The sequence below is a fragment of the Pygocentrus nattereri genome, chromosome 23 (assembly GCF_015220715.1).
Source record: "Pygocentrus nattereri isolate fPygNat1 chromosome 23, fPygNat1.pri, whole genome shotgun sequence".
NCBI classification, from domain to species: Eukaryota; Metazoa; Chordata; class Actinopteri; order Characiformes; family Serrasalmidae; genus Pygocentrus; species Pygocentrus nattereri.
Window position 1 is genome coordinate 22,559,549 of NC_051233.1, and position 27,190 is coordinate 22,586,738.

Genomic DNA, 27,190 nt, shown 5'->3' on the forward strand with positions numbered 1-27,190 from the left:
AAACTCAGTAATGAGTGACCAGAAGGTGGACCACAGCTACAAAAACATTACCTTCAAACCAAAATTATGTGAACAAGAGGCAAAACATGAATCTCTAGGCTTGGCATGGCATCCATAAGAGTACATCACACATTGGCAGAAGCTCTATTTCTGTAGAACCTAACTGAGATTACACAACTTGATGCGGTTGTTAAGCATGCAGTTTGCACAATGCTAATCTGGCAACTATAAGCCACTATCACTTACCAAAACCTACAAAACTAAAGGCAAGCTTCAGAGACCAAACATGTCTTGGCTAAATCAACTACATTTGGGATAAGGGGGAAAACTGTGCAACATGAATTTTGGTCTAACCATAGCTTGAAATGTAAATAGCTCAACGAGAAATGACCGAGCATACTGAATATATTACATATATATGAAGCAACACCTAAAATTTAATGTGAAGAAAGCACAATCATTTTACAGAGAAAATCGTTCCCATTACCTGGCGCAGCCATCAAGAACTTAGATTACCTTTCCAGAGTTCTAATTAACTATTTATGAGTCCAGCTAAATGTAATTCTCTACTGAGACAGCACAGCTGTGCAAGCTGGAACTTAATGAAACAGGGTGATAGATGTGACTGTCACTTTAGAATTGATGTTCAAGAAAAAGACGGGTAAACGAGTCCCTAATCAGAGATATTTGAAAGCATATAATGTACACACATATGTTCACCAGGCTCTACACAGACTGCACTGATAGAGCACAAAGCTTTATCTTTCTTACATCAATATTGTGAGCATGAAAGTGAAATAAATGACACTCATTCTCTTTCATTTTGTGCTTAATTACTTTCAGACTACCCGTATTTCTCACAACAACAACATCTTCATTTAACATATACCACTGGCCACTTATTGAGTTCAGGTGTTTCAACCACACCCACTGCTAAGAGGTGTATAAAATAAAGCTCTCCATGCACAAACCTTGGCGGTAGTATGGGTCGTATTGAGGAGCTCAGTTACTTTGAACATGGCATTGTCGTAGGATGCCACCTTTGACACAAGCCAATTTATGACATTTCTGCCATGCTAGGTCTGCCCCAGTCAACTGTAAGTGCTATAATTGTAAAAGAGTCTAGCAGCAACTACAGCTTGGCTACAAACCAGTACACTATGCAAACAAAGTCACCCATCCTTGGCTGCACAAGAACTGTGTGTCGGGAGCTTTGTTAAATGGGTTTCCATCTCCGAGAAGAGTGGCTAGAGTGGTGTAAAACATGCTCCCACTGAGGAGTGGACGTTCTCTGGAGTAATGAACCACACTTCACTATCTGGCAGTCTGACAGATGAATCTGGGTTTAGTGGATGTCAGGAGAATGGTACCTACCAGAATGCATAGTAAAGTTTGGTGTAGGAGGGATAATGGTCCTAGGCTGTTATTCATGGTTTAAGTTAGACTCCTTTGTTCCAGTGAAGGGCAATAATGTTACAACACACAAAAACATTTTTGACAATTTATGCTTCCAACTTTGTGGCAACAGTTTAGGGAAGGCCCCTTTCTGTTCCAGAATGTCTGAGCCCATGTGCACAGAGCCAGATCCATAAAGAGAGCCCTGACCTCAACCCCACTAAAAAAAACTTGTGGGATGAACTGGAACATTGATTGCGGATACTCTTTTGACTGAGTGAAATTCCCACAGAGGTAGTCCAAAGTTTTTTGTTTTTGTTTTTTTTAAAAACTTCTGGCCATATAATATAGAATTATTACATACTAGTAATATACATGTCAATACAATACATGTATATACAATATAATGTAGGTATATATATATATATATATATATATATATTATATATATATATATATATATATATATATATATATATATATATATATATATATATATATGTGTGTGTGTGTGTGTGTGTGTATGTATATATATATATATATATATATATATATACACACACACATACATACACACGGCAACAGAACCTGTAGGCTGCACATTAGTGCATTATTTGTTAGTTTCAGATTATAAAGACATTAAGCAGCATATTTCAGTTTGACTGTTGTGTGAAATTAAAGCAATGAATAAGTACTTGTGTTGTTTACTGCCTGATATTGAATTGAGGATTACTGAAACCTACTAGGGCTGTGACAAGCTAATTAGTGCTCTCTCCCAATGGCAAATGATCTCCTAATCTAAGCTTAGAAACAGTCCAAAACATTTCAATATCAAATGTATAAAAGTCAGTAAAGAGCAGGTGAGGAAGTGGCTGAGAGAATAACCAAGATAGTATAGAAAACCATTTTTATTAACTATGTGTGTAGAATACGACTTTCCTGCACACTCTCTCATCACTCCCGTCACATTAATTCAACACGAACAGCATTCATAATGTGCTGTAATACGGCTGTAACAAGCATGTCAGTGGAGACATCGTGTTATGCGAAATGTTTATGGCTGTAATGTGAGTGGCAAGACTAAACTACAACAAGATTTCATTTGTGCAGTATCGTGCAGTAAGTGCAATGATTGGTATTCATATTAGAAATATTGCTATTTATATTCATAGAGGAATTCATAAAGCCAGGCAGTTTGAATATTTCAATGTGTTATGAAATACAGTTTAAGCAACGCATTACTGCATTTTGTCAGACAGTTACATTGTATTGCATTACAATTATGTATTTATCTGTACTTCATTGCTGTTTTAAGAAAACATCATCTCAGACAAGGTAATTTCATATGAGAACAGTAAATCTTCATTTTAATGTGTGATCATGTAACAAGATTTTGTTCCAAGTAATTTTGAGCCATTTCTATTACTCCATTCATTATGAAATGTTCCCACAAAGTACAGAGCACCTAGCGTTTTCAGCGCTTGAGAAAATTACAGGCCAAACTACCTGCTGTTTTTCACCAAGCTTAGAGGTTGCCTCATACATTTAGTCCCATTCAGATACAAGTTTTTGTGATTTTGGTCGATTTTCCAGGCACAAAGCACCCTTTGGAATAATTAGCTGCTTCCTGCTGTATTTAGCCTTTTAGCGCATGTATCCATGTGACACTTTGAAAGCCTTTCAACCATTTACTTGGTCTGGGTGGTAGAATCACAACTCTATCGCCTCTACACTGGGTGAGCATTAGAGAGTCTATTCGAGAAGTCAGATTTCACAAGCTGATTAAATGCACCCATATTCACATACAGCTAAACAATATCATCAAAGCATTACTTTATACAACAAAAACTTTTCACAGATACCAAGGACATTTTTTTCCCAGATGCCCCCTGATCAACTAATCCAATCCGAACAGGGCTTTAACTGAACTTTTAAACATGTAGTGTGATGTGATATCCTACAATAGTACCATATTTATTGTACATAACATATATGAGATTGATCTGTAAACAGGCTGTTGAGCTGCACTGGTTTAACGCGCTCAGCACTGCAGGACGATAGCATGCCTGTACAAAAAACCACCTATGGCACAGTGTACATTTGAAAAGACTCTCAGACCACAATCAGCCTAAGCTTAGCGGCTACGGAGACCATGGCATTGTGTAACAATTCTGTTTTTTAATACTTGACTGATAAGAGGGCCATATTAAAGACAGGATTAAACTACAACTCTTACTCAACTGCATATTTATTATGTTCTTTTATTTGACAAGGATTAATGGAATGGTTCGGTGAAAAATCAAAGCCAAACAACTTTCCCCGAATCCCAGATGTATTCAATCAGCAGATACATGTTTGGAGTCTAAACATGTAACAAGCATTACAGCTCAGTAGTCACTCGAACAGCCCAAATCGTTTTTGTACAAACACATCACCAAAATTTCTCTCAACTCGATTTTAGTCACTCTACACTGAGCAAATAAGTGAGAGAGGACGATCAGCTTTTTCACTCTGGGTTGAAACAAATGAACACATATTTGGTTATTTCCTTCTGGTTATTTCTTACTTACTACTTAATACCTCTAACGTCTGTCTTCAGCTCAAAGAAATCAGAAGGCTTTGTGACACCATAGCTGCAGAGAGACTAATTATGCAGCCTTTAGTTATATGGGCAAGACGCGGTGATTTTATCATACTCATAGCTAGGAAATAATAATATATGAACTTGTATGTCGGTCTCGTCTTTATTATGCATTTTCAATACTACACGTACAAAGCATATTAGTTTTACAGCTCATTTGCCATTCAGTCCTAAACAGAGCTCTGTATTGATTTCTAGCCCCTGGTTTTGTTTTCATATTAAAAAGCAAGATTCATCTTTAAATTAACTTGACTTGTAATTGTCATGTGTAACTGGTTTTAAGATTAAATGTTTTGTTTAAATCAGTGATCATTAAGTCGCTAACTCTGAAAACGGTCAGGAGTGTTCTAGAATTCTGTTGGGGTGTAAGGGCTCATTCTGAGGTGTACAGGCAGGCTGGAGAATGGTCATGTAAAAATAAAGTACAATTGTTTTTGGTGCAGTACAGAAACAACACGTGTGGACCCCAGTGGAAGAAAAAAAAATCCAAGAAAAAAAAGATATGGGCCCTTTAAAAAGCAGCAAAGACCCTACTCTACATGCCTGGCTTGATGGAGAAGAAGACAGAGTCTATTGAGTGGCAGAGCCTCAGATCTACAGCCATCAATACAGAAAACAGTCACATGCACACAGCTCCTGAACAGAAGCGCATTAAGTAAAGGCCCATAGCCCTGTTTCACAAGCTCACTCACACAAACAGATACACATCATCCACTTCTAACTTAAAACTCTGCATTTTGCCCATCAACTTTCCAGTTTCTTGTTTTCTTTCTTTTTGTTTTTTTTTTTCCATTCCCCCTCTCTCCCTCCCCTTCCTTGTTTTTCCTCCATTCTCTCTCTTGCTCGCTCTCTCTCTCCTCTTCCTCAAAGATTTCCAGAGCATACTCCTGGGATACATCCCGTCTTTCAACCACTGAACCCTAAAAGAGCAAAGTGATTGTGTGTGTGTGTGTGTGTGTGTGTGTGTGTGTGTGTGTGTGTGTGTGTGTGTGTGTGTGTGTTTGGGGGGGGGGGGGGTATGGGGGGGGGGGGGTTGCCTATTGGCAGAGGTGAAACCAGGCAGAAGACTAAAAAGAGTGATTGGAGCAAAGGGGTTTTCTGGATTGATCCATGTTTGCTGAGCCTTCTGGGAGTTGGGAGTTTCGAGCTCCTTGTTCTAAAAGACACGTTGAGTTTCCGGAAGGGGAAAACAACCGACATCCATTTTCCTGCCTTTGACACTGACAGCAGGACTATGGGGAACGCTTATCAAAGTGAAGTCCATATGAAAGGAAGGCGAGAGCGCGAGAGAGAGCGAGAGAGAGAGAGAGAGAGAGAGAGAGAGAGAGAGAGAGAGAGAGAGAGAGAGAGAGAGAGAGCGCGCGAGAGCGAGAGCGAGAGAGCGAGCGAGAGAGAGAGAGAGAGAGAGAGAGAGAGAGAGAGAGAGAGAGGGTAAAAAAAAAAAAAAAAAAAAAAAAGGTGGGAGAGCTTTCCGTCCAAGCCATCATCAATCACCGTGCATCTATATGACAACAGGATATGAAAGTTTCTCACTACACTCAAAGAATTTTATTTTCTTTCAGCTCTCAGGTGAGAATCCGCTCCGGAAGGAAGTCTGAGGTGCCAAATTCTATCAAAAAGATGAAGCAACGAGACTGATTCACTTTTGGCCCCTAAGCCCTCCGTAACACCTAATCATGAAATCCCTTAAAAGATGTGGGCTTTGGATGTCTATCAGAGAAAGATAAAAAAAAGAGACTGAGAGCTTATTTCAAAGATCGAGAGATTTGCTGTTCTCCTAAGCGACTTCAGGAAGAGATCAACTGCCATGGAGACAAAGAAAAACTAGCACACTTTCTCTAGACTCGCTTAAAATTCCCACCTAGAACTGCCATTAAGTTTCTGAACAGGGACTTTTAAAAACCATGCAAGACCTGTTAGACCACCAAAACTGTCTCGACCAGACAAACAGTACTTAGAGCTTTCATCTTTGAGAGAATATCAAGCTCCACTTTTGCTTTGGATCTGGAAAAATCCACAGGTGTTTCTGTCCATCCATCCACTGTGAGAAGACAACTCAACACTGAGTCTGAGAGGATGTGTAGCTGTCAAGAAGCTGTTGCTGAGAAAAGGAAATGAACAAACAGGAACAAAATTTGCATGTAAACACTGAACATCTGAGAGAGATGTAAGGTTTTGTGGACTGACTGGACTAAATTTGAAACCTCGGTAAGCAACAGCAGGCAGTATGAACACCTCAGAAGCAATAAAACACACATCAGTCAAGCATGGCGGAGGATTAGTTCAAGCCTGGGGATGTATAATAGCATGTTGAGTTGATTTTGTTCTCATTAAAGGCATAATGAATGCTGATAAATACAAAGAAATGAATGCTTTACACAGTACCTCTGGATTAGGAAAATCTAATTCTACAGCAAGATAACAACCTCAAACACACTTCTGAGAAGCTGCTGATGTTCTCAGAACAGAGTCTGAGTCCAGACCTTAATGTCATTTAATGTTTTGGGCTGTACTTGGATTGCTAGAAGCAGAAAATGCAAATGAAGTTCTAAGACTGAACTTTGGAGGTGTAAAAAAATATCCATGCAGATTATTTTGAAAGAATGAAAGCAAGCCCCCTGAAAAGAATGGAAGCTGTAAAAAATGCAAAGACTGGATGTATTAAACACTGAAATAAATGATATTTAGTTATCTGTATAAATTAATCCTGAAAAATTAATAACTTGCCCTTAATTTCCAGAATGGAAACCTTTGCAGAGTATATGAATGCCATGCTGTTATACTAACAGATGACGAAATAGTAGAATACATAAAAAGCTTCTTCTCAGTATCTGAGAGCTAAAAGAAATTTTCTAAGAATTTAAAAAAGCTCAAAATCATGACACAAATATTAACACCTTATGCATCATACGCTTCACTGTAAGATCAAGTTAATATACATCAAAAACGATATTAAGTAGCCTTTTATGCTCATTTTATTGAGAGTGCCAATAATTCTGCAAGGCACTGTGTACACATACAGGCATTATAATGCAAATATTGTGCAAATGTTCTTAGGTGTTCTAAGATGTTATGTAAGTAATGGGTGAAGGTTAGGAAATGTGTGGGGGGAGGGACATGAGGAACCTGGACAGCAGAGAGACAAGCCTAGATATGGTCATTCCGCAGAAATGTCAACACACTGTGTGTGTGTGTGTGTGTGTGTGTGTGTGTGTGTGTGTGTGTGTGTGTGTGTGTGTGTGTGTGTGCTGTAAGCTTGCATGGACAGAATGCTATAATGTAACTGTATTACACAATGTGTTTGCGATATCCTGAAACCACTTTGAAGAACTCTTTCCGTAACAAGATTAAAGACTGGATAATTAATTTATCCAAAAGCGCTTCCATTTCTTGGGTTATATGAAGGCATTGACTCACTGAAAAACACAGCAACACCCAAGAGAGATTGTTCAGGAAGCACACAAACAGGCTTGTCATGATAACTTGATTATTTGGCAAATTCTTTTGACAGAGTGTTATTAGTCAGTGATAATTCACTAAAAAGACAAGTCCACCGAAGCATCAAAACACTGCCTTAACCACATTCCAGGTGACTGTAAAACACATATACCCACTAGCTTTGGTTCAGAAAGCCATCGCTGTCCACCACATTCTTCTCTTTTACTTTGCACTTCCATGTGTGATTTCATTATATCACCACTAGGAGTGCATCAATACAGATTCTGATATCAGCCCAATACTGTGCTCATTTACTTGTACTCATACTCATTCCAACTTCTGATCTGATACCATGGGATGTAGGCCTGCTGTACGCTGCCGTTCTAGTGAACAAACGACTCAAGCTGGCAGTAAAAGAGGGCATTGTCACAATAAGAAATGCTGCTGACACTGTGGCAGTTGGACACAAGGCGCTGGTCACTTTAAATACTCTGTCTTGGCAGAATACACTGTAATTTTAGCCTGCTTCTAAATACACAAGCACAATCAAAATCACTTCCCTAATACAGATGGACATGTAGGCTAGTAAAACGGAGGCGAAAAAGATGACATTTACTACCAAAGGCTACCACATGGCTTAAAACTGTTCAATAGATCTATCGGAGAACTGTGTGGGTGCGGCCCTAATATTCCAATAAGCATGTGTGATAGACAGCCCACAGTCCGACACTCCCAGCCTGCTACAGCATTAATTAATATTAAAACATCAATATTACTTATTAATATACTCACATTAGCCTACCTGTAATGAAAACAGTTTATTTTAATTAAAAACCGATTCAATTAATTGTCAAAATAATGAGTAAATTACTTGATAGTATTGATAGTGATAGCATTACTTATAATACACAATTTAGCCAAATGTGATTGGCTAGCCTCTGCGATATCAATATTACAAAAGCCAGTATCGCAACAATGAACATAAACGATATACTATACAGTCTAAGTGTTCCAGCCTCAGCTCAGTTGTCCATCAAACTCAATATCTTAAGCCTGACAAACGTGAAAGTGACTCCTTACACAGTGGAGATGCGCAGTATGAAGGACTTTAGTGCATGCACATTTAGCACACATGGACAGCATAACTCTATAGGTGAAACCAAACATAAATCTAGTGTCGCTCATCGATTGGAACCAATGAGGAATGGCACCTAAGGCTATGTTCCCACTAATGGTGCTGTGTGCATGTCGGCATGTGCTCAGTGATGTGCTATGCATGCTTAACAGCATGTGCTACAGCCTCAGCCGTGGCAACACACACCCACGCTCTCGCACTGTGTGTGGAGGAGGATTAACATAAACACATAAAAACTGTTAAACACCAGCTCACACACACAAATCATTAGTCGGTGACCTTTTTTTGTATCTCCTTCCATCATTCAGTTCATTTTTCTCTTTCTCTGGCCCTCAGTGAGTATTTACCTAAAAGTTTCATCTCCTTCCCAGATGAATGCTTATTCCTCCTCGACTCACTTCTGTAAATATTTCAGACGCTGCACCAAAGACGAGTTTCTTTTTCTCACAGGCACACAAATCTCACACTGAAGTAAAGACAAAGAGCAAAGCAAAACCCCAGAATAAACCCAACAGCGGCTTTCTCGGTTTATTCAACTTGCTCAGAATATAGTCTCAAGACACAGCAACACTTATTTGATATATAAAACATAGTTTTTGGGGTTTTTTTTTGGTAATTTGACCAGGAGTCCCAAATGTACACATACACATTTTACACAGATATATTTATATATAGTTAGCTTTAGTATTCCGGTATTTGCATACTAATTAGTACTGTACTTATCAATAATTGGTAATAATATGTCTTAGCAATATCAAATCAGGCTGTAACAACTTCAGAATATGATATTTATTATGGTCAATGAATAATGCATGTTATTGCAGAAGTTAGAAATGACAATTAACTCAACCACCAGACAAATCAATTTCAATACACACAGCATACAAAAGGCAGAACAGGAGAATTTCTAGAAACATCATGGCATGTGTTTTAATAGAGCAGTGGAAACCACTCTAATTTATTTGAACTGTATTTAATTCAATACGCAGCGACTCCCAAACGCCTCCTGTATATTGTAACATCCCTGATATTAAGACTTATTAACTATATATTGGTTTATATATACACAGTTTTAAATGAAGCAAGTACAACCCACCTGCTACTGCTGCAATATTACAATACACAATTTCAAACAATACAATACAGATGTTACCAATAGTTGATTTCAAAAATCATGTGGATTTTTTTCCTCAAACGATAAACATCAGAATGACCTGCAAATTTATAAAATGAACTGACCTTTGTGACCACTGTGAATCAGAGTGCTACTTAATACCATATTTTCTTAAGAGCAGTGTGGAAATGTGTATAGAGTTTAGGGTTTTCTGATTTGGAGGCCATATAGTGCTATGCAAGAGTCATTTCTTTAAACAAGAAATGTAATAAAACCATCATCATTATTTAGTTGGATTAGTTTAGTTATTTTCAGATCTCAATAGTGGAGCTTGATTTCCTCCTCTCTCTCGAAGATGAAAGCTTTAAGTGCTGTTCATCTGATGGGGACGGTATTGGTGGTCTACCACGTCTCGCACGGTTGTCCCATGTTCTCTCTTAATAATGCTCTGAACTCCAGTTCTGAAAACTACGCAAGTGGATTTTCTTACATGTCGTCTTCTCCTTTAGCCATTTTAGATGCAAATGAGAAATAAACAGCTAAGGTGTGTTTGGGTAGTAGCTTGATTGCACGTTAGTGTTAAGGACACATTAAATACTGATAGCACTGATATCACACGCAGTGTTAGAGGCTCCAGTGTCATTTTCTCTTGAACATGTTTCCTGATTTTTGCACAGTACTGTACTTCTGTAACATTTCACTGACAACATGCTGCAGGCTGGAATCACTTCTGGAATTGTTGCCAATAAGCATGAAATAAGATGTTGGGCATCAAAGTCAGCAAGAGTTAGCGAAGATAAAATGGTTGGATTGTAATTTTTCCAGATGTCTCATTTTTCTTTTTGCAGCTAGAATTCTGGTTGACTAAATTAACACATTAAGCACCAAAACAAACCCAAATCCGGGCCTTTCTGGTTTATCTCATTTTCTGCTTCCCAAGATAAATTTGGCACAGTAGATACTTCTCAGTCTGAATGTGCTACTTTTTGTTTCATTGTGATTAGCGGGTCACCCCTACAAACTTTGCCATGAATACAGATATTCAGTTCTACTTGTAAACTTAACATGTATGATCTCCTAGAGTAATACCACATTTATTGTACCCAACATTAATGAGATTGCTCTGTAAACTTGGCTGTTGAGTTGCACTGGTTTAACATGCTTGGTACTGCAGGCAGATATCATGCCTTCACATAAACCTGTCATTTTAGGATCCTCAGATCACAGCGTGTGATCTCAGACTAAAAAACAACGATGGGCTTTATTATGTTCTTTTATCGGACATAAATTAGTGCAGTGTTGTCTTCCCAGGACGAACACCTAAAATATTTATCACAATATTTTTCCCTATGTTTCCCAGCTCCAAGCGTGGCTGTCTCAGTGTGTGGGCCATTCAAAGTTTCTCTCAGGCTGGATTCAAGCTTACTTCTGGGGTTTTGTACGTCAAAAGCAAGTTTCAATCTTCGTTGGAAAAATGGGTCATAAATATAGCCACCATCTTGCTTTGGTGGTGCAAGAAACTGTGGCTGGAGAAACGGAGATAAATTATGAAGCCGCGTGGATGTTTTGAGAAGGAATAAGGATGAAACCAAAGACGAACTCTGTGTACGTGCAAACTAACTGCTTTCAAAGCTCTGGGATTCTATTCCTAGTCTCTCACTCCTTAGTACTGGAGTGCAGATGATTCAGTAGAAGTACTGAATAAGTACTAGAGCTGCATGATAAATAATATTTTTTGTTACCGTAATATGAGTTTCTGCAATAAACACACTGTTAAGCACTGGAAAGATGGAACAGATTTAATTAGACTCTCCAGATGTACCATTAGAAGCAAACTCTGCACTGACTATGTATAGACTGAGCAACTTAATTAATCAGGAGAATGGCCAGCAAGTACACACCAACATACTCACCCAGAAACTACACTATCCTAAACTACTGGTCTGTTAAGTGCTTAAAATAACCTGTGTGTTAAAGGTGTTAAGCATTAACGGCCACTGTCACAACAAATCTGCATCACCATGACAAGCTTTTACAGGAATTAAACATATTCCTCTGTTTTTTGTAGGTCTATAGAAAATAAATGCTCTCCTCGTATTTTTATTGTGAAATTTAACAGCTTTACAGAACATTATATTTTATTTCCATATTGTACAGCCAAATAAGCATAAGCTAAATCAGACAAGTGGAAATACACACGCCGACGCTCCAGTAAAGAAGACAAGGGAAGGAAGAAACAGAAGGACAAAAGACAGATAAACTGAAGATGTTTTGTGCTCTAAAAACATATCACTATAAATAAGCTTTATGTGCTGTGGTCTTTCCAGCATGAGAGTGAAAGAGTTTTCACCCCTACCATTCCTGATAGACTTGCAGTACAGTTGTGTGTGTGTGTATGTCTGTTCTACCTAAGTCAGTATCTGAGAACTAAATCGGTCGTTTGACCATTCTAGGAAATGGTCAGTCGCTGATGGCAGACCACTCTGCCTGATAACAGCTCATTACAACGAAAGTAAGCTCATAAACAAGCTATAAATATCACCAACACAACCCATAACAAAGCAAATAACCTAAACAACAATAACAAAATAACAGCTTTTTAAGAGACAGCGTCTGAAAATCAGGACTGCACTTTCATCTAAGTAGCAGATACACTAACCCAACCGCCTTTCCTCCAAAGAAATTAAGAAAATAAAAGCTGTTGTGATTTTCTACTCAAGTAGCACCTTCAAAACTCACAAAACAACAACACATTTGTTGTTTAGGACTGATTTCAAGACTAAATCTCAGCTTCAACGATCAAAACAACAGCATGTAGTAGTGTTTGCTCACTTTGGCTAAAGAAATGTTTTGTCAGGGAGCCTCGCTTTTTACAATGAAAAAGTCCTAACATTATTTAAGTTTTAAAGTGGATAACTTTTCCATTTTTCTGCATAGCAGAAAGCAGTTCATCTCCACCCATCCACAGTGAAGTGATGAGTGTTTCAGCTCAGATTGCTGGTTAAATGAAGCAAACACAGGGTTGTCCAATCAGAACAGAGGTTATGTACATACATCATTCTTAACAAAAATAGCCTGTTTAATTGTAAGAGATCAAGAGAGGTTGGAAAATAGTCATACAAAAAAAAACTTTCTTTCTGGTACATAAAACCAGATGATGTCACAACTATGAACAAATAAAATTGATGTATAATTGACAAAGATAAACTAAAAATTATTTTGTCTGAGGTTCCTGAGGATTTCAGCTCAGACTGACTGTTTCATATGCCTTCAGCCTGGATTACTTTCTGAATGAGACACAATACAGAGCAGAATTCAGAAACCGCCTGCTTGTTTTCTAAAAGATAAGAAAAGGTTAGAGATGGTCATGAAAAATTAATTATGATATTTTTGGTACATCAAATGACTCACTTCATAAGCAGAAGAAGCAAGTGGAAGGTGCAGAACATAAACCCTTTAAATCCTCTTAAAACCTGACTGTGTGTCAGAAATGTCACTGACGGGCCACCATGAAACACTAATGTCAACCCATGCCGTGGGGTCCATAGGTTAACTTGAAACAACAGAGTCAACAATAGAAATATAAAAAGTTATAACAAGTAAAATGAAGAAGAAACATTCAAGATTCTGCTGCATTTGTAGGTCACTATTGTCACACTGACCATGTCAAGGCCTTGGTACAAGCCTTGGAAAGCCTTTCACTGAAGCTCTTTTCCAGACAGCTCTCAGGTGGATTTGATCTACTCGTCAGAGGCTTCTGTAAAAACTTGAGTAGAAACCAGCTTGAGCGCACATGATCACTGTAGCAAAATAAGGACTTACTAAAAACTACAAAATTCTGAAATTCAAAAGTCTGTTTCAAGAGACTCTGAGCATTAAATGTTTCTACAGAAACATCAAAACATGCAATAAAACTGGGTTTATATGGCAGAGTAACTTTGACCACTTGTTCAGTTTCAAAGTCACCACTAATATCTAGAAGAGCTTTGTCAGGTAGAGATCTAAATACAGTGGAAATGCAATTCTACAGTTTTTCCTCTACCTCTATAGTTTTTCCCTGCCTCTGTGTGTGTGTGTGTGTGTGTGTGTGTGTGTGTGTGTGTATTTTAGGGCTGTCAGACAATTGATATAATTAATCACAAAATAATGCATTCATTAACTGCATTATTCTAAGTGGTTTATCATGATTATTTAACCAAATTTACCCTAAATAGACATTTTTTTCATGATCTACATAGTTGACAAAAAAAAGTTTCAGTGGAGTCTATTTATTACTTTTAACAATTTAATTACATTTTTTACAGCGTGAATGCAGGCATAAAAATGCATGAATTTCAGGGTGAATGCAGTTTACAGTTTTCATCACCAATGTCCAGAGAGAACAGTGTCTGCAGTCAGTGAATGAGTGCTGTTTATATTGTATTATTAAAGCAATACCTTTGACACCACTGCTATATGCACCGACATTCAGTCCCTGAAAGTTTTTAGCTGACTAGGGAAAAAAACTGTACTTCTGGTTTTTGGCTGAAAGTGAAAAATAGGCAATATTTTCTACAAGTAATAACGAAGACTAAATACGCTCACTACTGAGTGTCAAAATCTAAGACTTTCCGTTTTTTTTTGGTAATGAAAATAAGAAACAGAGCTGAAAAATGCTGTCGCTTTCACTCTCCTGCACCGGTTAGTGCAGACACATTCAAACAGTCTGAACAGCAGCTGATAAACAATGAAAATGTCTGTTGTGTGGAGCTATTTTACAGTTTCTCTGAGGAATAATAGATGAGCGATTTATAATCCCTGTCACTGCAGGTTTGATGCTTCTTGAAAACATGGCGTCCCACTTCATGCGCCACCACAAGTGAAATAACTTAGATACAAAAACATAAACATCATTGAGGACTGACAACGTGGCATGTGGATCTACAGCTATTCATGATTTACAAGAATCAGCTAAACCGTTTAGCAATCACTGTCTGCAGCTAAATGAGGGACCGAGATGACTTCTTCACCTGAATGTCCCCAAACCATGAAAACTAGAGCCAAACAAACGACTGTTTCTCTGCTTCATTCTTTTAAAGGGCTAACGCTGCATAATTGTCAGGGGGATATTCCAGTGATCAGCCTTTAACTAATGTAACGTGAGTATGGCATGACTGTTTAGAGCTTAATATCATGGCAATTGTTAAATGTCATTTTCCTCTTTATTCACAACAGCGGGCTGAAACACATCTTTTTTATATTAAAGCGCAATTCGAAAGTGTGCAATGAAACCAAAGCAACCAAACACGCATGTGCTATAACTAACCGGCAGTCTGGTGCTTCGGTGTTCCGGCCTCAAGAAGGAAAAAAGTGGAAAAGAAAACCAGCATAACAAACGAACACTCAAGCAGGCCAGCCCCAATTAACAATCAGTCCAACTAAAGCCATTCACTCTGGGCGTCAAATGAGTTACTGTAATAAGAGATTAGAAGAAAAGGAACAGAAAGCCTCCACAGGCCTTCAAAACACACAAAACACACACATCTATGCATCTATTCCACCTTTTCAAAAGACAGTCTTGTTGCTACATAGAAAAAAAACATGGTATCAAAGGCAAAATGAAGGTCACCAGCAAATACAGGCGCAGATAAAAGCGTGAGGTGGTCTGACGTCTAATGTCCTGTGAGATAAACACAAATACAAACACGCACACACAAAAAATACACCCTTTTTTCAGTCTGGTGGACTTGAAAGGGCTATTAGCTCAACATATGTAGGTTATGTTAGGACAGAAATAACACTGCTGTCAAATTATGGAAATGACAGACAGCTGTTACTCTCTCTCTGTGTGTGTGTGTGTGTGTGTGTGTGTGTGTGTGTGTGTGTGTGTGTGTGTCAGTGTGCGGTCAGTGACGAGATGATGCTGTCATCATCACACTGGCATTTATTTGCTTGGAAACGACTGGATCAGAGAGAGACAGAACAACCTTCAAGGCTCCTTCATTGCTCTGGGTTTGCCTCTACCCTTGAATGGACCATAACTACGAAAAAGGTGAGTTTCCATGGCAACTAGCCGACAGGTACTATTATAGCCCCAAAAGAAGACCACGGCCCCTAAAAGCTGAAATGACGCTCTCACACACAGCATATGAGGGGTACAAGTGCAAAATGAAAAGGGTCATACATTGAAGAGAAGCCTGTATAGGCCTCAGTAATTATCATACATCAGACCTGAATGCAGCCCATACTATAATATCCCTGCAGCAGATGAGACGCTTTAAATGCAGCACTTTAATAGTTCGGTTTCGGTAAAAGAGGGCAAATCAATGGTTGCCCAAATTGCATCAGTCTGACAAAGTCATGGGAGAAACTGAATGTGTCAAAGGAGGCAGAGCCCAAAATGACCTCTTTCAAATGACGAAAAGGTGCTTCATGAAGGGAGGTTGATAGCTAGAGCTCAGTGACCAGAACAGGCAGTCGCTTAAGTGGGAGAGTCAGTGAGAGAAATAAGAAAAAGAGAACGCTCAACAAGAATCTTCAAAAATCACCACAAAACTCAGTGACTCCTCTCTGATCATGGCTCAGCTAAAACTCTGTTAGCTTCACAAAGCTGGTAGGGCTTAAAAAAAACCACACCATGTGGAAGACAAATAAAAAAATAATACAGATGAGTCATCTTTTGGTCCTTTTTCCTACAGTACATCTGGAAGGGTTCTTCTCTGGGGAAAGCCAAAGCAAGGCCTTGAGGGGCATATATCACAGAAAACCTAATTTCCTCGCTTTTTTAAACAAAACAGTTAGATTCAGTGTGTAAACACTGTTAAAGTATCAAAATGGTCCCTGTCCACACGGACAGTATATGCAAACTAAGCTGCCAAAACAGCTTGTTTTGAATTCATTGTTTTTGTGATATCACGAAAAGCACTGCATTACATGCATCCACCATAGTCTATAGGACTTCAGCCCCACCCACTCCCTCTGAATGCCTAAGAAAGTTCTTCAGCACAAACTGTTTTTTGGATGCAGCACAATACAAAGCCAATCAGAACCAATATCGCTTGCATACATCAGTCTCCCTTCTAAGGGATAGTTGGAAAAACGGTCAAAATGATGGTTCTTTAAACCCAGACAAACGTTATAAGCGGACAAAAGGGGGAAAAATAAAATACAAGAAAAATATATGGGTTACAAGGATATGATCCCTTTTAACCAATAATTCCTATTTTTAACAGCTCAGGCCAGCTCCACATGAAGAATGAGCTCATTTCATTTACATACCAATTGTTCATAAAACACACAAACAACAGGATCCCATTATGTTTCGCTCTCTGTGTACACAGGTAATGGAATATAATTACTGGGAATATTAATTCAGAAAACAGAAACTAAGTGTGCGTATTTAGTCCAAGCTACATTTTATAAAGGCAGTATTCATAATATAGTTAAATTTGACATTTTTAGGGTTAACACTTTAAGAATACTTAAATAGCTTCTTTAAAAATACTGAAGTTTCTGCTAAAACCTGAGTAGACTGATCAACCAATATGATGAGACGGTTATTGGCCTCAGTGTTACTGAGCTCTGCTAAAGCCTGAGTGGACTGATAAATCAATGTGATGATCAGTTATTAATCTCAGTGTTTCTGAGCTCTGCTAAAGCCTGAGTGGACTGATGAATCAATTTTATTAATCTCAGTGTTACTGAACTAAATAAATCTTGATTTGACATCATTATCAACATGTATTATAAATATGTTCTGAATATATTACTGTATTACGCACTGCAATGTAATACCGAATACACCCGTATTCTGCCCAACCCTGCGTTCACAGAAGCAGCTGTTGGCTTTTGAAACTATCACAAGAGAGCTGTATAAAGGCAGTATGTTAATAATCCCGTATTACAGTCTGTGAAGAGCTTCCTGTTGGCACCAATAGCGCGGTTTTCCCCAGCAGGACACAACTCAGCCAAAACAAATGCAGTGACCTTACACAACAAGGTCCGAGAGGGAACACAGGGATGAGGCAAGAGGTCACCAGATGAGCCACATAAACAAAGAGGAAAAGAACAGATGAGCGTCAGAGAAATCAAGTAAAGGTAGAAGCAAATTCACGTCGACATCGTGTGGCATTTTGAGCTTAAGCTGACATTAAAAACAGTAATAACTGAAAGTGAGCGGTCTAACCAGGCAGGCCTGGCTGTTAGTGCTGAGCGAAAATTAGAAAGAGCAGGAACTGTAACGTTAGGCTAGTTAACTAGCCTGAGCTGAAGGCTAGTAACGTCGAAAGCTGTCATTTCCTCCGCAAACGGGCCCTGCGGACACAAAGTAAAGCTAACCAAGGCAGACCCGTAACCTGTGAGGCTTTAGGTGTGGAAACAGCTCAGCTGATAAATATATTTTCCGCTAAATAATGAAGTACAATAGACTAGCTAACCACCTCCAACTGAGAACCGCATCCGAGCTCATGAGAGAGAGAGAGAGAGAGAGAGAGAGAGAGAGAGAGAGAGAGAGAGAGAGAGAGAGAGAGAGAGAGAGAAATAAACACAGCTGCCTCTTGGTTCCGACGCTCAAGTTAGTGAGTTAGTCGAATTTTCCGTTCCACCTTAAAGGTGCAGCAGTTCCATTCTGCTCCCTGAACAGGCGGCCAGCGTGTAACTGTCGGTCCATTTAAGGTGGAACGGAAAGCACGAATAAGGAGCTCGAGAATAGGAAGCCAAGTTCACCCTCTGGTTTTAGAGCACAGAGCAGCAACCACACACACCCCAACACTCACCTCTTGTTCTTTGAACCATGTTGTGGCTCAGAAGTCTCACACTTTGAGCTGCATTTCGCTCGTCTTTCCAAAATGCTAACGGTCGACTGACACTGAGACTGAGACTGTTAGGCTGCGGGAACGTCAAACGCGCCCGTTTTTCTTCAAAAACATGCCCTTTTCTCGGAATAGCGAGTTGGGACAGGTCCGAGTCCTGTTCTCTGAGGCAAGCGGGGACCGGTAGGCTAGCTGAGTGCTATGTTAGAGAGCTAAATGAACATATCGTCAAACCGGCTTGATGTAAGACGACCGTGATGGGTAAAGCAACAGTATCATAACAGTGGCCAACGGGTACGAATGACGGCCGAACCGAGCTGTGCGAGGCAGACGCTACCGCGTCTTTGAACAGCCTGAAACGTTACAACGCCGAGCGACAGAAACACACGGCACTTACGCGTTACCGAAGCGCTGAAGCGTCGCCTGTTAAAGCCAAACCCGGCGCTAAAGCCATGGCGGTCCCAGCGGAGGAGGATTCCTTCACTTTGGAGCCAAACGCCGGCTCATTCTGGGCGCTTTCCGCGCGGAATCTCGCCGCTGTGCCCCGCCGTGAGGATGAGGAACTTCCCCCGGGACTGAACGGGAACACGGGCACACACCCACCTCCTCCTCACATGGCCCATTTCCAAAAAACAGCTTTTAGGGCTCGTATCGACGTCTGCTCGTTTCGGTCGTTTCGCAAGGTATTGTATCCCTACAAACAAAAAATAGAAGCTCATTCTCCCCAGGAAGGAAAAAAATCCTGCTTTATTGTCCTTCTCTGTTTCTGGAAGCCGCAGGAGGTCAAAAATCTGACTTAATATCTCGAAACTGGCTTAATGTGTCAAAACAAGATTTTTTTTCCAAATAGTATCTCGAAAGAATGCCTCATTTTCTATAAATGATGTCTGGGTTTCTCCTAAATTTGGATGTCTTGAAGACTGGACTGAAATGTTCACTTACACATTTCAAGAAAATAGGTTACTACTTCAACATAGAGGTAGCAAAATGTATTATCACAGTACTTCAGGAGGTTCTTTTCCACGGTTTGTCACAATATATTTTCTTACATTTGATAAGTTAGAACAGACGAAGTAGAGCCATTTTTAAAAATACCTTGGAGTCAACATTTCACACACTGTTCCGCACAAAATCCAACTAAACATGACTAATCGTGCTCTGTTTAGTCAAACATGCAGTTGGGAAGTGTTTTTAGGTACTGACAATATCAACTATTGATCATATTGCCCATCTCCACTTCAACTTAGCGTGCCAATACTTTGCGGTATGAAGTCAATATTTTGACAGGAGGGAAACAACATGGGCTACATTAAGACTTACCTAGAGAACATGCAAATCTGCAAACCTGGTGATGCCACAGAACGCTAAATAAGAAGCCAAATGATAGCCACCAATAGATCAGACAAGGATAAAATTCAGCCGCATCAACTCACTGTTGTCGTTTGAGCAACCCAGCGTCCATAATGGACACACATACTTGGACGTAGCGGTCTTTATTGCATTTGGCTTTTGACTGTGCTTGGTTACATAAGAGAATACTGTGCTTTATCTGATCACATTACATGTTGAGGCTTGTAAAAGTAGGTAGAAACAACACAGCCAAAGAAAGAAACTGGACGATCCTTGGTTCACTTTGTGGACTAAACCACTGCCAGATGTATCCCCTTGCTTATTTTCACAGAAAGAGAGGATATGACGTCATACCAGAGACATGCTGCGAGAAAAAAAAAACGTGACATGAGGGGAAAAATGTCAGAGCTGGCCATTACAGTGCTGTCTGGACGCATACACTGACAAGCCAATGCTTTACAAGTGACCAGAGGCCAACACACACATACACACTCACACACACACTCACACAGGCCTCTCCTACATCATAATTGGGCGTAAACTGGTAAAGCACTTCGTATCGAGTGGCTGATACAAGACCACTCACTGATCTGGGGCCAAACCAGCAAAACACACTTCTTCATATCTGCTGACCAACAGCCAAATCAGCTGCACATCAGTGTGAAAGGGCAATGCTGTAAAACACCTCAGCACATACAGGGGAATTCCACTCATTTTCCAAAATTTCCACATAATTTCATCAGTAAGATATGAGCAAAGTCATTTAGGGTATCTTGACGTGAAATTGTACATTGTAGAGAAACTTATCACATGGATTTTCTTTACACGGGTGCTGATAGTAACCATGCGATATGTACAGCGCATTTTATTTACTATGCAAAACAACCAGTTTTTATATGTAATGCTGATTATAGTAAAATAGTGATGCATCATGAAAAACATTTCTTTGGATACTAGCTTACCTTACAACATCCTACTTTGTCACCATTAATGGCTTATAAAATACATTTCAGGGGAAAATCTTTTCCCTAAACTACCATAAAGCAACATTTCAGGCAACATATTGGTAGCCACTTCATGTCATAGCGTTCTGCAAGGTAGCTTTTTTGAGGTATTCAATACTTAACATGCCAGCTTCTTATTCACTGTTGTGACCAATTCTGACTGAATACATTTCTCTAGCTCAGAGCATGTCACATCAAATTCTATTGCTTTATGTTATGTCTGTCACATGAGCAGTTTCTCAGTTATATCAGGGCAAAAGAACATATTGTTGGTCTTCAAAAAAACAAGAAGGATCTCCAAAAAGGAGAAAAATCCAGAAGAATGCAAATCCATTCTTTCCTTTTAATGTAAGTAAATGTGGTGAGTTTTCTGTTAGTCCATTTATCATGAGATGTTGACACAATGTAAAGGACAGCTGCTGGACACAAATGATGCAGAAAGCAAATAATAGAATAAAGAAGATACATTTTTCTTCAGACAGCGATGATATAGTAATGAGGCCAGGATGGTCATATGAAAAAAGGCAAAATAAAGCTGTACATCAGATGCATCGACCGAGATTAGATCATTCTGTCAGTGATCCTGTACAATGATTGATCAGTTGGAAATTTTCCATGGTGATTAACTATAGGTCAGTGGTTTGAGGCCAGACTGGCAATACCACACACCTACACACACACCCACACACATAACCTTATCATAAGCACACAGTTGAGTCCTTTGTATTTATTCTACAGCTAGTTAAAGTCTAACCATAAGGAAACTTTGGGCTTGGCACTGTGTGTGAGTTTCATACACACTCACACAAAAGTGCAACACCCAGCCATAACACTTGACATTAGTGATCACACTTGCCAATCCATAGTAAGCATTTAACCGTAATTGTAGATTTTTATTGCAATTTTGTCATATTTAATTAGACAATTACATACATGGTTAATTGGTACATAAGACATTACACTTGAAGTTAAAAACGTAAAGGATGTCAAAAGACCACGGCACACGTTTTTTTCAAATGCAACTCCTATATTATTTACTTTTATACTTACAAACAAAATGTGTTCTGGACTGAAAGTTTTGAATCGCCCCTTTTGCCAGTTTCTGTGCATGAGTGAGCCACAAGTGAGAGGGAGTTAACTCTACTTGATATCCAGAAATATAACAAAGAGCGCCAAAATGAAACCATTCTCTCAATACATTTCTTTCCTTGCGCTATGTACCTGCACACATAGGACAGACCAAAGGTATCTAAGGTATCAAGGTTCTCAGTCTCACAGTTCTTATGTTTATTTTGTCTTGACTGCCTCGTTTGATTCCTATTCTGCCTCAGGGTTTGTGATTTGCTCAGTGAATGCATCTAAACGCATGCCACCAAGAAGGTGAGGGAAAAGTGACTTTGAATGGCTACAGGTCGTCATGGGCTTCATCTGCCGAGACAGGGAGAGATACTCGTCCTGGGTGTAAAAACACACACTCACACGCCCATTAGAGTCCCACATTCCAGGCAAGTTGCCTCATGCCTCCATCCAAGACCCAAAATATGAGAGAGAAGGAACAGGAGAAAGAAAGAAAGACAGTTAAGAGAGAGCAGCTATATCCATACACTCAACAGCAGCCCATCTCCAATCTCAATCTACAGTCTCAGTGTTTCTCCATTCAACCCACTTCTCATCCACTTCTACTCCAACTTTTCATCTTGTTATGGAATCACACACTGGCCACAGCAATGTAAACAGTGCCGCATGGTCAGACATAAAAAAAAAAAGGTGGATCTGTATCTTTATCTTTCCAGCAGTAGCTTCACAACATGGAAAACAAAATGTGAAGTGTGAAGAAGTTCTTAGATATTGCAACTGTGATTGGATATGGATTTGGACATGGCAAAGTGGGATACGGTAAGGTCTAATTTCAGTGTGGCTCTGAGTACATGTGGAATAAATATAAGCCCTGAAAATGAATCGTTTGTCACTCACACTCTCTGACACTTGGCTGACACTACTTTTTAAATTTCTATAGAATTGAATCATTTCATATTCTGTTTGAAATCATACATTTTAATGAAACTTTCTGACTCAGATTTTTTTACTGCAGTGGTGAAAGGAACCACACAGACATCTACAACACAAATATAGTTTACCATCCAAAACCATAATGATAATGATAGTAGTGGTAAATCTGAACAACATCATTTCTCTATTACCTGTCTGCAATGAATAGATTTTTAAAAATACATTTTAGGCCAAAACCTTATCTGAAAACTCTCATCTCAGGCATCAGGCCATGTATTCTTCATAACCTTTTCATGTAATAACTTTATCTGTGTCTGGTTTCTACCACCACAGCTGAGAACCACACTGACTCGTCAGGTTTCTCTGGTGGAGCTTTTCACATCAAACCACCCTGAGTGACTTTGTTTACCTTGTAATTATATTAAAATTTTCAGTAGAATTGCCATTTAACTATGGATGTCAATTTATGAATTAAAATTGAAAATCGATTAAAACAAGCTTTTGATTTTGACCTTTGAATGAAGAGGCATAATGATCCTGACTTTGTTCTTTCTTCCCTCCATCAGATAGCAGATTAAACAAAAAGAAAACAAAAGCCATTTTCAATGCAAAATGGATGGACCATAGGCTACATTACTGTTGGAAGTGTGCTGTATAGTGTTTAATATGTGCAAGAGAGTTGAATATTATGCTGCACTATGTAAGATTTTTTGGTTAAAACTGAAAGGAGAAGCTTTACTGAGTCAGGAAAAAATACACTAATATATGGTGTGCTGTCGCTGCTGGAAGTCACCCCGACAAGCATGAATGGTTTTAAAGGGGTAGCCAGGATGGCCAGTGCCACCCCTAAAATCTAACAGATTCCATCCCAACATTTCTGCCACATCATTGGCTTACACCTCGCTGTGGGGCGGGTGTTTGTACACCTTTAAGGAAAGAGTTGTTTTGTTATCAACGGAAACAACTTTCCAACACCCCGCCCCAGCCCCCCGGGCCCACAAGAGCATTGACGAGTGTGTCTGGTCTGTCCTTCTTTGCCATTAAAGGCAGAGTTTTTTCGCAATTACCAGAACAAACCTCTCTTTAACTCCACCCATCTCACAGATTGCAAGAACGCCTGTAAGCATGTCCATCCCGTCAAAACTACCTGCTGGCATCCCTAGTAAAATTTTATAGATCCGCCACTGCTGAAAAGCATCAAATAGTAGTTTAAAAGTCAGAGGTGTTGGGTCAGATTTCATGGGAGTTTTCCAGACCATGTCATACATTACATATTATCATATGCACAGACTCAATGAGTCTGGCTCAATGATTAGGCCTCAAATGATTAGGCCTCTACATTATCTCAACCTTAAACTGATGAAGATATAATGACAATAATATATCGTTCACTTACATCCTCAGAAGACACATCATTCGCCGAGCTCTGACTGAGTTCTCTTTGAATACTCTTTCAACACACTTGCAAACATCAGATTCATCTGCTTGGGGAAAAGGGGTCCACATTATAAAATGTTCTTCCACACATTGCATGCAATTCCACAATTCCACCAGAGAGGTCTCCAAATCCCCAATTTACATCGTGTCGCTTTAATCTAATAAGAATTTTTTTTTTTTGAAAATCATTATTACCTTTACGATAGCGTAAATGTTGTCACCTTGTGAACAGTGTCCTGATTTCATGAGTATATAGAAATCAACAACATGATATTAGATGGAATCTACTGTAAGTTGAATTGCTATTAACCTATTTGCCCATGCTGTTGAACTTTATGAATCTTGGCTGTTCTGTTATCTCACATTACTGCATTTACAGGCAATGTATCCACGGCTTAACCACGCCCATTTTCACTGAAGTTATCTGGAGCATTTCGGTCCGGAGTGTTTTTCAAGTGAGGCGCAATGCAGGACAGCCAATCAGAACAGAGATCAGTTACATGTATGAGTTTTAAAGGCATGCTAACAAAACATCCTGTTTAAAAGCAAATCGTGACTGTTATTACCACACATACCTCCAGAACTCAGGGGAAAAAGTAAGGAGAATATGAGATGTGACTCTTTTTGTAGTGGAGGTCAATCCTTAGATTAGAATAAATGAGTAACTGCCCTCAGTGATAAGACTGCAAATGTTGAGTTGCTGTGAAAGCAGCATCTCTGCTGTGAGTCAGAGAAAGGCACTGAAGTGCAGCTGTTCTGTAGATGAGGTGGCCACACGTTACATCTGGAGGAAAATGTGAATAAGACAAATATACGTTCTCCGTGGGGGAATGTGTGATACTGAAGCAGGAGAGAATAGGAGTCTGTTTGTTTTCTTTCTCTGAACTTCTCTGTCTCTCATGCGATTTAGGTATTATGTAACCACAGCGCCCCTTCTCAGGCCAGTCCATTAACCATGCCATCCATCCATCTATTCATCCCTGATCCCTCTAACCCCCCACCCATCCCTCGATCCGTCCGCCTGGAAAAGCGGCTTACCCCACAGCCGTCCAGAGAGAGAGAGAGAGAGAGATAAAGTGCACACGAGCACGCACACGTGTGCCTCCACATATTGCCCCATGCAGGCACACAAGCTGGAAGAAGTTCGATTATTGAAAGAAAACTGAGGGAGTATTCCACCGAGAGCATTTCTCCACTGCCTCCTGTGACACTGCTGAGGAATTATAGATAATATTAGGCGGACGGTGGCTTGGTGGGTTGCACTGTCACCTCACAGCAAGGAGGGCCTGGGTTCGATTCCCTGGCCGGGTGACCGGGGTCCTCTCTGTGTGGAGTTTGCATGTTCTCCCCGTGTCTGCGTGGGTTTCCTCCGGGTTCTCCGGTTTCCTCCCACAGTCCAAAGACATGCAGTCAGGCCAATTGGACATGCTAAATTGCCTCTGGGTGTGAGTGTGTGAGTGACTGTCTGTGTCTGTCTGTCTGCCCTGCGATGGACTGGCGACCTGTCCAGGGTGTATCCTGCCTTCCGCCCGAAGACTGCTGGGATAGGCTCCAGCACCCCCCCACGACCTTGACGGAGCGGCTTAGAAAATGGATGGATGGATGGATTAAGCGGACGTTACACCGCTATATTGTTGCCATACATGGTGGCGACAGTGTTACTCATAAAGCCACTGTTTGTACACTGTTAGTTAACAAAGCAACCTGGCAGTTAAAGGATAGCCATGTATTAAGTTAAGCGATACTTTATTAGTCCCACAAACAGGGAAATTCCACCTCCGCATTTAACCCATCCATGAAGTGAAACACAACATACACACTAGTGAATAGACACACACACTAGGGGACAGTGAGCACACTTGCCCGGAGCAGTGGGCAGCCCTATCCACGGTGCATGGCTGAAGTAACAACAGCAACAAAATCCCACACATTTTATAGCGTCCTGACTGTCTGACGTTGTGAGGGTAAAGAGACTGAAGAGCTGAGCCAGTGAAGGAGAAATCTTTGAATAGCAGGAATAAACAGGACACACTTTCAGCCACCTCTCTTCACCACAGTTTGCTGTCATCATTTTGTCACAAGTAATATAGACAGTTAGGTGAAGGATGAATTCTGTACCTTTGTGCTTGATTATTTATGAGTTGTTCATGACTGACTGACTGACTGACTGACTGACTGACGGATGACTGACTTATGCAATCTGATCTCTTATCCTTTAACTAGACAATGAATACAGTTGAGAGAACTGAGGAACATTATCAAGGCTCATGTAACTTCAGCTAACACTGATCACTCACGCTTGCCATCATGGTGAGCCTTGATGATATAGGTGATGGTACAAAAGAAAGAAGAATGCTGAGTCTTTCACAGATAAAATAATTCGATTCTAGCCATTTGTAAGCTTTTAGCCCCTGCAGTGTATAAACTGAGGCAGTGTTTATAATTATATATGTTTGGATATTTTCATCATTATAGATGATTTGTTTCTAGATATATAGATGTCCAAAAGTGTTATTACAGGCAATAGTGCATAAACAGGACTCAATAGTGATTTACTGATTTCATATGGATCAACACCTTCAATCAAACTGACTTCTTCTTGATATTTTGATTTGGAAGCCACTGTGGGTCTTGACTGTTCATACATGTTATGCTGACGGGATGTCAACATGGCCTCAGGGCGCTTTTTCTGAGTATATAGCAGGGGTGTCCAATCTTATCCACAAATGGCCGGTGCGGCTGCAAGTTTTCCTGCCAAACAAGTTGGATCACACCTGATTCCACTTGTTTAATCAGTTGCTGAGCCTTCAAAAAGCTGATCATGTACAGTCCTGTTGTGTTGGAATGAAAACCTGCAGCCACACCAGCCCTTTGGAG

At 39.8% G+C, this 27,190-nt stretch overlaps 1 protein-coding gene across 14 annotated transcripts in view; it reads right to left on the reverse strand.

Annotated features, from left to right (window-relative positions):
- dab2ipb (DAB2 interacting protein b) overlaps positions 1-27,190 on the reverse strand; it is a 250,907-nt gene that overhangs the window by 62,659 nt on the left and 161,058 nt on the right. The window contains exon 1 of one of the 14 annotated variants that reach the window (XM_037533224.1): positions 19,833-19,858. The exons of 11 other annotated variants lie outside the window; for them this stretch is intronic. In XM_037533224.1, the coding sequence (XP_037389121.1) occupies positions 19,833-19,843 (11 nt within the window). In that variant the 5' untranslated portion in view covers positions 19,844-19,858. Of the gene's footprint in view, positions 1-18,476; positions 18,840-18,909; positions 19,093-19,832; positions 19,859-27,190 lie in introns of those variants that run through there. 2 more of the 14 variants (XM_017698921.2, XM_037533226.1) reach the window with 2 other exon arrangements.